Genomic DNA, 13,879 nt, shown 5'->3' on the forward strand with positions numbered 1-13,879 from the left:
AGAACACACATTCTAAATAATATATCTGCAGCTTATCTTAGATCATCTTTGATTTATGGCTCCTCCAAATTGCCTTACAAAAATGTATTTTTAATATTTTCTTTTTTATCACTTCCAAGTCTATTCAGATATGAAATGTGCTGTCAAAACTAGTCAGTCTGGGGTTTTTGCTGTTAGAGGTATGAAAAATATTTAAAGGAAATTATTTTATCATTTGTTTCTAATTACTTCCCTTCCTTTGTTTACTCAAGGGCTGAAAAATGAACCCTAGGACTCTGCATACTGAGCTCACTGAGCAGCACCCCAGCACCACCTACATGCAATCACTATTGAGATGCTCTGTAAACTTACTGAGCACCTGTCACAGACTAGAATGGTGACGGGACAGCCATTGAAATCATTAATTGGAGCTTTATTAGTTCAAATTAAGAAATGGGGGTTTAATTTACTTATTTATTGCTTTCTTATAGGTGGATTCGCCAATGAACTTGAAGCATCCTCATGACTTAGTCATATTAATGAGACAAGAAACAACAGTTAACTACCTCAAAGAATTAGAGGTAAGGAACTGGATATATGATATGCAGCTGAAACTTCTGCCTCTTAGGAGCTGATTGTGTTCAAAGAAAGCTAAGCATATTATTAAGCCCAATTCCTGTGACTTATAGGAATACAGTTTAGATCTTGCTTTGAGGTGGGGCCTTTCAGAACAATTACTTGGTCAAATTACTTTGTCAAAGTGGTATGTCTATGTGTATGTGTGGGTGTTTTATTAATTAAATTTGTCCCTAGACAGTTTTACACATGTATATAATCCATACTGACCCCATCTCCCACCCCCCATCTCCCTCCTACCCCTGTCTACATCCATCCTCTCCATCAAGATGATTTGTGTAATAGAGGAACACAGTACCCTGGTGTAGGTATGGACCTAATTCTCCCCTCACTTATCCTAGAATAAGTCTGTGTCATTGCCCCCACCCCCACCCCAACCCACCCCCACTCCACCCCAGTATGTTCTGGGATGCTTTCTGGAGGAGAAGACAGTGCTCTATGTTGTGATCTGGAAGAGTTTGGGTGAAATATGAAAAAGAAGAAGGGAGCTGGGATTACATTTGTAATCCCAGCACTCCAGATACAAACAAGCAAATTGATCTCTGTGACTTTGACGTTAGCCTGGTCTAAATATAGAGTGTTCCAGGATTACACAGCGAGACCTTGTCTCAAAAAGAAAAAGAAGTGGCAGGAAGGAGCCGAGCAGGTAACACACACCCACCGTTCCAGCTCGTCCAGTGTGCATAGAGAGCTACTGTCTCCAAACCAGAGAAAAAGATTTTCATGAACCCTAAAAATCATAATTTTAATTCATTCTGAAGGAGTAAAAACTGGGGTCTCCCTATGGTCTTTTCTTGTGGTTAAGGCAAAAAGTCTTAACCAGTTTGTACCATGAAAACTTGGAACTTATATGTAGAAAAATAAAATAGGACTTTTGTTTAATAAACAAACCAAGCAGCATTTTTAGGCACTGATTTTTACCATTTGTATCTGTGATCTGGGTTTGCTCAATTGTATGCAGTGACTGGGAAAAACTAGATTTTCCCCCATAAACTATCTACTTTAAAGTTATAATATAAATTACATCTAAATTTAAGTTTTAGAAAAAGTCAAGTGCCAGATAAGAGTTAGAAAGTATTGGAAATAAGCAGGAGTAATCAGTGTAGAGTGAAGTGCTGTAGCAGGAAGAAATCCTAAGGACCATCTCAGTGTAGACAGAAGAACCTAAAAACAAGACCCACTCAGGTTTTCAAGGCAGACGTAGCAGAACTACAGGCAGAAGGCTCATAACTTGTTCTTTGTTTTTCATTTGGGGGAATTTTTGTCAGTTTTCTCTCTTAGTTTACTTTCTATTAAAAAAACAAAAACGAAAAACCAAAACACCAATATGACTACCTCTCCAAACTTGGGGAAGAAAGAAATTATATTTAGCTTATGCATCCCCATCACAGTCTATCATGAAGGGAATTCAGGGCAGGAACCTGGAAGCAGGAGCTGAAGCAAAAACCTTGAAGAAACACTGCTTACTGGCTCATGGTCATCTACCTTTTTTATAACTCCCAGAACTGCCTGCCCAGGGCTGGCACCACTGACAATGAGCTGGGCTCTCAACAATCATTTTAATAAAGAAAGTGCTCCCACAGATTTGCCTACAGGCCAATGTAATGGAGACATTTTCTCAATTAAGGTTGCCACTTCCCAGATGATCATAGCTTGTGTCAAGTTGTCAAATGAGGAAAAAAACAAACACTTCACTAGTCCAGTTTTGTGGACATTGAACCCAGAGCATACTGGCAAGCTCTGTACCACTGAACTGTGTCTGTACTCCCAGCAGCTTATCTCTTAACTTGAAAATCAGCTTTGTAACAATAACTCTTTTCGACAGCCGCCTCTGTTCTGCCCCAACATTAGGGCCCCCAAATAACACACAGAGACTTATATTAGGTACAATGCTGCTGGCCAATGACTAGGATTTCTTATTTGCTAGCTCTGTCTTAAGTATCAACTATTGATCTATATATTTTATAAAGACTTATCTTACCAAGGACGCCAGCCGCATGCGTCCTCTCTTCCCCAGGATCACATAGTGACTCCTCTTATATTTCCCAGAATCCTCCTTCTCTCCTAGTCCCACCTAACTTGCTTCCCTATTGGTCAACAGTGCTTTATTTATCAACCAATAAGACAAACATACACACAGAATGCCCTCCCCCATCACAGCTTCCTGTTAAACTAAGTCAATAATTCATTTTCTAGCCACACTAAGCCCTGAATCCCACTGACATGAATTCAGGCTGGTACCTCTTTCAGCATATACGTGTCTAAAGATGTTTAATTTGTATGAAGTAAAAGGGAAAGGCTTTTAATACCTGTGAACTAGTACCCACAGGTATAGTGTTTTTAGAACATAGAACTCCAGGTCACAATATTTTAAACTAAGTCTCTCACCCTGATACTACTGGTTTTATCACTTATGACTTGGGAAATGTTGATTTTTTTTTTTTTAACTAATATCAGGAATACAACGATAGATTTCTTTGTAGGGACTCATGTTTTGAAGCATGACCTGGTTTTCTTTAAACAGTGTTCAAATAAATGGCAATGGTTCAGAAGTTAGTTTTTACTTTTAGGTACATAAACATATTATATCTACTTACTGCTATTACTTTTTTAGTGGCATAAATAGAAGAATTCAGTCTAGTGATACATAGGGGGAAATGTGATTAATTAACTCAAGAAGTGAAATGCAAAGGAAAAGTACTGGATCCATCTATTTTGTGTAGGAATTTATGCTTGCTTCATGTAGACAGTAGCGATAAGGTAAGATACAAATACAGATATAAAAATGAATGGGCAAGCCTGAAAGCAGTGGAAGCACACCCATAAAAGCAGAAATGTATAGAAACACTAATCGGAACATAGCCATGAACAGGCCATGGTGTCTGTGTTCAGCTCTATGGAGCTAAGACGCTGACCAAGTAAGCGTCTTACTCTTAGTAAGATAAAGGGCAGGACCTGGCTTACTGCTTCAATATGGGTATAGCCAAGTTTACTCTTACAAAGAATCTGAGGAGAAAATTAGCAAAAAGGTAAAGTAAAGGCTGATAAATACAAAAGAAAACAAGTCGTCCAGCAGTTCAGTAGCTGCAGCCTCAGTTCAGCATCATGTCGTTGTGGAATATTACATGGGATAGAGCTCTACGATGCTAAGTAAGATCTGGCTCTGACTTGGAAACTGGGTAGATCTTGGAAGCCGCTTCCGAGCATGAGTCAAAGGAGATGGTTGTGCAGTAGTTGGGGAGGGGTTTGGGGGTGAAGAAATACTGGAGGGTTTTGACCTGAGTAATTACAAAGATGAAGTTGATATGAGCTAAGATTTAGAACTCATTCAAGAATGAAGTCAGGATAAAGATGTTTTCTGGCACATAAGCAGAAAGTTTTCTAACCACAGACCCTTGAATAAAAATGTGAAGGATCTACTATGGTAAGTAAAATAGAGTAGAAATACAAATACATATATAATGGTGATTTTAAAACCTTGAAAGAGTTGCTAAATTTATTTATTTATGGTGTCCTAACAGGTTAAACTATATGAAATTAACAATATGTAATTGGGGTAGGGAATTGTTAAAATAGTTGAGACCTTTATAATGTTCAGGAGAAATAAAAGGAAATCCTATGGGAAATATTTCAGCACATGTATTAAAAATGTAGAAATAGCTCCATGCTAAGAAGTCTTGCCAAAAATCCAATTAAACCTTGACATCAATCATTTTTCTCTACTACTAGTTTCCTTTGTCATTGTTTCTTTTATCTATTTAAAGGGTTCCTCTGAGAGGGGCCTGTAGGTTTCATAAGACTGTCAAGAAATCTGTTAAACAGACAGGATCTTATCCAGAATCCCCCCTGTCAGTATTCCGAGAAATACAGAGGGAGATGCTAAGGAACTAAGAGAACCTTAAATGAAAAAGTTCCAAAAGACTAGCAGATTCTGCAGGACAAGCAGCCTGATTCCTTAAGCAAATCATATGGGGAAGGTAAAATAATGCAGTAACTACTAAATATGAATGGATTAGAATAAACAAACAATTATATTGTAGATTTCATTGTATTCTTTTTAAAGACTTTTTGAAATTTTTTAATTATTCAGTGAAGTAAGTTTTTTTTTCTTTTCTTTTTTTTTTTTTTGTTTGTTTTTGTTTTTTGTTTTTTTGAGACAGGGTTTTTCTGTATTGTTTTTAGAGGCTGTCCTAGAACTCCCTCTGTAGACCAGGCTGGCCTCAAACTCACAGAGATCTGCCTGCCTCTGCTCCCAAGTCCTGGGATTCAAGGAGTGTGCCACCAACACAAGGCTTCAATGAAATATGTTATCTGCTCCCACATTTCCCCACTCCAACTCCTCTCATGTCCCCCCAACATTTCTGCCTCCCAACCTCATGTTTGTTTGTTTTTAATAACCTACTAAATATGCTGCCCATCTGCTCATGGATGTGGCATTGTCCACTGGAGGATGAGAAACCCACTGTAGACCATATCCTCCATGAAGAGTGATTCTCCCTGCCCCAGCAACATCCCACTACCAGTAGCTCCTCAGTAGAAGGTAGGACCTTGCGATCGTCGTCTGTGCCCTATCTTTGCTGGGATTCTGGTGCCTTGCTGTGCAGGTTACCACAGCTCCTGTGAGATCATGATTGCAGTAGGTATGCCATATTTCACAGCACTCCTTTTATTCTCAGCATTTTGTACATGTCTCCATTGAGTGCTGCCCACTGCAGGAAGCAGCTGCTCTACCCTAAGCTGAGAGCAGCCAGGCCTGTCTGTGCTGGAAGCTGGGCTGACCTGGCTAATGGGACTGATGTAAGCAAGGACTTAACACTGGATTTCAAAAGGAGGGAAGAAAAACACAGTTGGGTACCTGAACATGGACTGATAAAAAATTAAAGTTAGAGGGTGGGTTGGGCACTGAGGAGAAAGCTCAGCAGTAAGAGTACTGGCTGCTCTTCCAGAGGACCAGTGTTCAGTTTCTAGCACCCACAAGGTGGCTCACAACTGTCTGTAACTCCAGTTCCAGGGGATCCAGTGCCCCTTTCTGCCATAGCAGGTATGCATGTGTTATGTACATACATACATACACACACACACACACACACACACACACACACACACACACACGTCTTAAAAAAAGAAATCTCAGTGCTATTCTCATGAGGAAAGGTGGAAGCTCCAAGAAGAACAGCCAAGCAATAAGAATGAGCCTGTTTCAAGTGTCCACTGACTGGTTGGCATGATGGCCCAGTGGGTAAAAGTGCTTGCCACACAAGGCCTGAATTTACACTTGAATTGACCTCCACATGCATGCCAGTGGAGGCACTTATAATAATAATAAAATTAAAATGCTTTCAGTAGCCGGATGTTGGTGGTGCACGCCTTTAATCCCGGCACTCGGGAGGCAGAGGCAGGCGAATCTCTGTGAGTTCGAGGCCAGCCTGGTCTCCAGAGCAAGTGCCGGGATAGGCTCCAAAGCTACACAGAGAAACCCTGTCTCAAAAAACCAAAAAAAAAAAAAAAAAAAAAAAAAAAATGCTTTCAGTAAAAAATTCTAAAAAAAAAAAAAAAATCACATTCCATTGACCAAAGAAAATCACATGGCTAAATCACATGGCTAAGCTTGTTAATACATTAGAAAGAGTGTGGAGTGGGAAGGGACCATTGGAAACAGATCATGGGATATAGGATATGCTTTTTAATAAGTTTTATTTATTTTTATAATATTTTTATGATATATTATAAATAAAATAATTGTATATAATATAATATTTTTATTTTTTTAATTTGTGTGTATGTGTGTGTCTTTGAGGGGAGGTGTGCATTTGTGTGCAGGTCTTCTGGTTCCAGGGACCAGAAGATGGTCCGATTCCCAGGAGCTGAAGTTATAGGCTCTTGTGAGCCACCTGATGGAGTGCTTGGAACTGAACTCAGGTCCTCTGGTAGAACAGTATGAATTCTTAATCACAGAGTCATATTTCCAGACCCTTTTTGTTTTTTTGAGACAGGGTCTCATGAAACCCTGGCTAGACTTGAACCTACTGTGTAATTGAGGCTGTCCTTGAATTTCCAATCTTTTTGTCTTTACCGCCCAAGTGTGGGGATTATAGATCCATGTCATCTCACCTGGCTGAATCAAAAAAAATTTAGTGGCTAATTATTTGGGTCCTGATTTTTTGTGTCCCTAAGCCAGGCACCAGACTGGCAGAGAAGTCACGCATGGCTAGTAACATTCTCAGTAGCTAAAGTAAAACATACTATTAGCTTGCCTACTAGGGGCCACAGGCTTTCTAACATCATGTTATGTAGACCGGAGTCAACAGAACGGTGATGTTTTTAATTTAAAAAAAATTGTGGACATGGGTCAGATATATGTATGTGAGTGTCCATGGGGACCAGGGGAAGACATCCCCCTTACAGTTGGAACAACAGGGTGTTGTGAGCCACTGGATGTGAGTGCTGGGAGCTGAACTTGAGTGCTCCGAAAGAGCAGCAAGTGCTTTTAAACACTGAGTCATCTCTCCAGCCACTAACATTTTGGTTTGGTTTGGTTTGTTTATGAAGAAAAAAATTTAGAGAAGCAACCTAAGCACTGACCAAAAAAAAAAAAAAAAAGTCATATTTTTATACATACATTAACTGAGAAAATATAGAGCTATAACAACTGATACAGGCAAATCTAAAAATATAGTGTTAAATTTAGCAAGGTGTACAACAGTACATCAACATGGGACCATTTATGTAAAGAACTGAGTTTTTATTTTTGATCAATACATACATTATCAAAATAATATTTTAAGAGGGTAACAGAACAAATGAATCCTGCACATGGATACCTTTTAGAGTCTGGTGTATGTTAACTGGGTAATTAAGGGCATTTCAGAATCTTTGTCTTCCTATGACTAGTTCAGTGCTTATTAAGTTCTCCTTTGGTTTCAGTGGCTTTTAGCTGAAATATTTTTTAATTCATTTTTTTTCTTTTAACTTAACATTTATTCATATAGGGTATGCATGCATGTGTGTGTGTGTGCGTGCGTGCGTGCGTGTGTTTGTGTGTGTGTGTGTGTGTGTGTGTGTGTGTGTGTGTGTGCGCGCGCGCGCGTGCGTGCTTGCGTGCACCCAAGCCAAGCACACAGGTATATGTATAAATGCATGACAACTAGAAAGCAACTTGTAAGAAGCTCTCCTGTTCCATCATGTTTCTGGGAATGGTCAGATCCTCAGGCCTGTGGCAATTGCCTTTACCTGCTTGCTATCTCACTGGTCCCCATTGTGTTTTTATTTTCTCACTAGAAGCAATTAGTTGCTCAAAAAATTCACATAGAGGAGAATGAGGACAGAGATACAGGACTAGAACAGAGACACAATAAAGAAGATCCTGACTGCATCAAGGCCAAGGTGCCCTTGGGAGACCTGGACCTGTACGATGGCACCTATATAACACTGGAAAGCAAGGACATCAGGTAAAGTGATTCTCTGTCCAAGGCCTGAATCAGTAAGAAAGAAGTTCCTGAAAGTTAAAATTCATCCCTGATGAGTTTATTGAAATTTGAAAGTTCAAAGTACATAATGAATGTAGAAAGTTTGCAAACTAATTAAGATGTATTTCATACTACAATATAAAACTGAGCTATTTACAGTAAAAAATAAGACAAGTGCCCAGTCAACATGTGGAAATATTTTTCAGAATTTATCATGTGAGTGCAAGTGAAAACAGTTTCATCTTCCATACCTCAATAAAAGCCCTTAAAGATCAGTCTCTGTGATGACATGGAAGGGCTCTCAATGGTACCCTTGCTTGCTTTCACATTTCTAGAAAAAAAATAAGTTTTTTACCAGTCTTTGAAAAACTACAATATTAGCTACAACTGTTTTCTGAATCTTGCCTTGTCTCTTTTAATTTGAACTCCCCAAATATGACTTTTGATGGCAGCTATGTGGACAGGTACAAATGTTGACTGAGTACTGTTGCTTATGAGGTTGAGGTGTGGGGAGAATGTGAGAAAATGAGATGTTCCTCAAAGTACTATTTCACCTCTTTCATTCACTCACTACTTCTTGATTTTAGCCCTGAGGATTTCATAGACACAGAATCTCCTGTCCCTCCAGATCCAGAGCAACCTGATTGCACTAAAATTCTAGAACTTCCATATAGTATACATGCTTTCCAGCACTTACGAGTAAGTGGAGAACTTTAGAGTTGGGGGTGGGGAGACATCTTTTTTTCTTTTATTTGGTCTTAATGTTTATAAGAAGTATTTTTCTTCTCTTCTCACAAGCTGCTTTATAATTTTACTTAATGAGTTTTATATCTTAAAAATATTTTAAAATAAGTGCTCCAGGATACTGAGTTTCTTACATCTTTCTTCCTCTACTATTTTTTTATTGTGTTTTTCAAATTGCCTCCTCCTTTAGGGTGTACAAGAGAGAGTTAATCTTTCTGCCCCTCTTTTACCTAAAGAAGATCCAATCTTCACATATTTATCTAAACGCTTAGGAAGGAGTATCGACGACATAGGTCACCTCATTCATGAAGGCCTGCAGAAGGTGAGTCTGACTGACTGAGCCAGGAGGGGTGTGTTTCTCTCAGGATACTTGCTTTGTTTCTTCCCCTAGAAGAGGATCCAGAGTTATGATTACATTGGTACAAAATGCACAAAATGCAACATTCAACAGGAGAGAAGCATAGGTAGTCATTTCCTTTACCAAGAAGAGATACTGAAAAGATTTATTTAAACTAATTCCAAAAAAAACAACCCTAGTCAAAGTAATGGGGCTTATAAACTAGATTATTTCAGTTAATTTTATAAGAAGATTAACCATGATGCTTCTACACACAGTACATTACCACTGCTCTCTTCCCCAGACAGTTACTACCATAATTGTCTGTAGTTTTCTATAAGAACTTCTACCTGGTAGAGTGTCTTAATCTCAGCTGCTCCTGAAGCTGAGTTGGGAGACTCTCTTAAACCCACCAGCTCAAGACCAACAACTCTGTGGGCAACACAGAGAGACCCCAGCTCCAGAAACTAAAGGAAGTAAAACCAAAAAGGAAGTAGGAAATAATGTAAAGTGAACCAAGAATGTAGATGTATCATTCTGGCTGTGTGAGAATTCAGAAGATGCTTGTTGCTCTTTCCTTCCCTGTTCCTAAGGAGCACCAGGCTGGGGTATATAGCTCAATTGGTGCAGTGCTTGCCCAGCTCTCGTAGGGCCCTGACTTCTAGCTTCAGCATTGCATAAACCAGGTGTGGTAGCTGGTGCATGCTTGTAATTTTGTACTTTAGAGCCAGAGGCAGGAGCATCAGAAGTTCACAGTCATGCTTCACTACATAGCAAGTTTGAGGCCAGCTGGGACTACATGAAACCTCATCTCAAGGAGAAAATACAGTTCTGTTTCTAAGCAGTGGTAACTATGGTGGTATTAAATAAACTATATTATTACAACAGTTATGTATACATGTTTATTCAGATGCATGGCTCTATATATTGGGAGGAATTTTTGAGTAAAAGTAAGAAAGCAGTTTTATTTTGAAATGCATTTCTGATTTTTATAGTGAAGTTACCCTCTTCAGCTCATCTTTCCAAAGGAGAGTGTGCATTCACAGAACTGAAGGAATCAGGAAAACTGGGGTGGGATGCACCCTCACTGACAATGACGGGGCCGTGTTGCTTGCTCTTTGTGTGTTTATTTGCTTGTGAGAGACAGGTTCTCCCTGTGAGGTCCAGTCTGGTGTGGAACTCACTGTGTAGCCCAGACCACCCTCAATGTCTTGACAATCCTCCTGCCTCAGCCTCCCACCATGGCTCTCAAGGTTCTTTGGATAGATGTGTTGTTTTTGTGCTCATGTCTTATGTTTGTATCACAATAGTTCATCTTGCTTTCTTCATCTTGAGTTTCAGAAGAGCCAGTGTTTGGGTTGTGCTCACTTTGAATTTGCCTCAGTCAAAGAAATTGTCTTCTCTTGTATTTGACTGTTGTTTTTCTTCCTCCTAGAACTCTTCCTCATGGGTGCTGTATAACCTGGCTTCATTTTACTGGAGAATAAAAAATGAACCATACCAGGTAGTGGAATGTGCCATGCGAGCACTTCACTTCTCTTCCAGGTGAGATTCTGCTCCTTCAGGACCTCCTGACTAGCCACATCACTGAGGATTGTTAAAGAACAACATATAGGAAACAGTAAGAAGTAATGCTGTGTGATAATCACATACTTCTCCATCTCTTAATCAAAGAAATTAATTTCATCACAAATGTCAGTAAGTTAAAAGTGAAAACTGTGTAATCCTCACACAGTAAGTTAAAAGTGAAAACTTTTCATTAAGGAAAAAACTTTATAAGGTAAATAAGCCGTGGTTCACATGAGATATTAATGCCAGGACATACCCTGAAGGGATTAGCATGTGTTGAAATTGCCTTTTTTTGTATGTGTGTAGGTTCTGTGCATGGCTGCCTGTACCCACACATTGCGTGTATAGAGGCCAGAGAGCTACATCAGGCAATTTCCTCTGCCACTCTCCACCTTATTTTTAAGTTAGAGTGCCTCACTGAACCTGAAGTTTGACATTTTCTAGGTCAGTTAGCAGGTTTCTGGGATCCTCCTAAGTGACTCCTTCACACTAGGCCTTTATGAGAGGGCTGAGGTCCAGTCCCTAAAATGGACTTCTCTTAAAATAATATAAGCCATAAATGAATTTTTAAATCATAAAATGTCGAAGATCTTATTGTTGTGGCAACACGTGTAGCTATGAGGTTGAAGAAGCATCATCGGTCATTTCAAACTGAGATGTGAAACACGAGGAGTGGATGCAGAGTCATGACATGTGGGCCCTGACCTCCAGCTGTATTCTTCTCTTCTAGGCACAACAAAGACATTGCTCTGGTCAATTTGGCCAATGTTCTACACAGAGCGCATTTCTCTGCTGATGCTGCTGTTGTGGTCCATGCAGCTCTGGATGACAGCGACTTCTTCACCAGCTACTATACACTGGGGAATATATATGCAGTAAATAATACTTTTCTGTTTGTTAAGTTAGAATAGTTGCTAGAGGGGGATGAGCTTTGTTTGTTTATTTCATCTTGTTTTTCTCTCAGGAGACTACTTTTTTCCTTTTCATTTTTGTATGAACATTGGAAATAAAGTAATTGGTGGGACAGGAAAAAATCTCAATGCTATATCATAATGCTCTTAGTTTTTGAACAGAAATATAAACAAAGTGAAATTCTAAACTACAGGGTAAACTTCTTAAAGATAGCAGGCCTTTCCAGCTACAGTATACCTTGCTGTTGTGGGGACTTATCAAAACAGTTTTCACTACACAATGAGGTAGGTAGATAAGATTTCATAAATCATGAGGACTTTGGACAGATGCAACCAGCCATGGTTAACATTTCTTCCACTGTGTTATGTTTGTGTGTTTTTGTGTTGTCTCCACAGATGCTCGGGGAATATAACCACTCGGTGCTCTGCTATGATCATGCTCTGCAGGCCAAACCTGGGTTTGAGCAAGCTATAAAGAGGAAGCATGCTGTCCTGTGTCAGCAAAAGCTGGAGCAGAAGCTTGAGGCTCAGCACAGGTAACTGGAAGCAAAAACTGCAGCACCAGCACCACAGACCCTTGGGTTAAAACTGTGTCAAATGGCATCACCTCAACATCGTCAGAACAACTGAGGAGAAAACCTCTTCATACTTCATTCTTGCTCACCAAATCTAAGTGACTTAGCACAGCACAGCAACAGTTCATCTGACTCTCCGTCATCAGTGCCAGGAATAGGGAACATTGGTAATGAAAGGTCGAAGTCTAGATCTTTATAAATTGTTTGTTTATTTTGAGACACAGTTTCATTCTGTAGCCCAGTGTCCTGGTTACTTTTCTATCATTGCAAAGAGACAGCATAGCCACAGTAACTTATAAAAGAGAAAGTATAATTGGGGCTTGCTTACAGTTTCAGAAGGTTAGTTCATAACCATCATGACAGAGAACATGGCAGCAGACAGACAGACAGTCATAGTGCTTGAGTATTAGCTGAGAGCTTACATCTGATCTACAAGTAACAGGCAGATAAAGAGAGAGACTGAGCCTGGTGTGGGGTTTTAAAACCTCAAAGCCCACACCCAGTGACAGTCCACCAACAAAACCACAGCTCCTAATCCTTTCCAAAATGGTTCCACAAACTTCAGACCAATCATTCAAATGTATGAAATCATTCTTGTTCAAACCACCCCACTCAGACTAATCTAGAACTCATGGTGTAGCCCAGACTAGCTATAAGCTTTTAGCAATCCTCCTATCTTATCCTCCCAAGTACTAGGATCACAAGTGTGAGCTCAGGGCCCATCCAGCCTTTTGACCTCTTGTTACTATAATGACACTTGATGCTCTTGGGGAGGTTTTGCATATGCAGGAATTCTGTAGATTCCAGTTTATTTTAACAGAATATAGTATTTAATCCTTCTTTAAGCCTTTAGCTCCTAGGGTCAGACATTGCTCTTGACCCACATTTTCACTGAGTGTATGTTAGGTTGAACAGCAGTGGAACTCTTTTGTACTTGATCCTATCAGGATTCCTAGCAAAATATGTTTGCTTCCATAGATAATAAGGCCAGCTAAGAAACTTGATATTATCAGAAGAGAATTGTTTTATTCCTCAAAATTAGCATTCATATTTTATGTCTGTTTTGGTTATTAAAGAATTAAAGTAGAATTTAGAGTCCATTAAATGTGTATATCTGCTCATTTCCTAATCTGTTTAAAGCATTATGTAGTGAGACAGAAGGAATGGTAGCTTGCTTCCTTGTAACAGGCATCTGTTCCCCTGGATCAGAATATCCATATGCCCTGGCTGAGCATCTTCCAATGTAATTCTTAGTACCCAATATCACTCCCTCACAGTCTTTATAGGTCTAAATTTTCCATGATATAACACAGTGTATAATAAAGTTCCAGTGTTTAAATGTAATCAGGCAGCTGGCTCGTTGAAGTCAGATGGTGAAGAATATTTCTAAAGAATATTTCTCTGCTTTAAGGAACTAGCATATAAGACCAGGATACTATAACCAATAAAAATGAAAATGAGAAAAGGATCCTAAAATGGTTTTGAATGTCAGTGGAATATACATTGCTGTGATAAAACACCATGACCAAAAGGACTTGGGGAGGAAAGAATTTATTTCATTTTAGAGCATCCTTAAGGGAAGTCAGGGCAGGAACCTGGAAGCAGGAACTGATGCAGAGGCCATGGAGAAATGCTTGCTCAGCCTACTTTGTTACAGCACCT

General features: G+C 39.4%; 1 protein-coding gene across 2 annotated transcripts in view; it reads left to right on the top strand.

Moving 5' to 3' along the window:
* The window catches only part of Ttc17 (tetratricopeptide repeat domain 17), a 105,886-nt gene that overhangs the window by 19,297 nt on the left and 72,710 nt on the right, over positions 1-13,879 (top strand). For both annotated transcript variants that reach the window (XM_027422409.2, XM_027422410.2), the window contains exons 2-8: positions 471-560; positions 7,894-8,063; positions 8,669-8,780; positions 9,016-9,147; positions 10,598-10,707; positions 11,462-11,606; positions 12,039-12,178. In XM_027422409.2, coding sequence (XP_027278210.1) covers positions 471-560; positions 7,894-8,063; positions 8,669-8,780; positions 9,016-9,147; positions 10,598-10,707; positions 11,462-11,606; positions 12,039-12,178 — 899 coding nt within the window. The remainder of the gene's footprint in view (positions 1-470; positions 561-7,893; positions 8,064-8,668; positions 8,781-9,015; positions 9,148-10,597; positions 10,708-11,461; positions 11,607-12,038; positions 12,179-13,879) is intronic.

The sequence above is a fragment of the Cricetulus griseus genome, chromosome 6 (assembly GCF_003668045.3).
Source record: "Cricetulus griseus strain 17A/GY chromosome 6, alternate assembly CriGri-PICRH-1.0, whole genome shotgun sequence".
Lineage (NCBI taxonomy): Eukaryota > Metazoa > Chordata > Mammalia > Rodentia > Cricetidae > Cricetulus > Cricetulus griseus.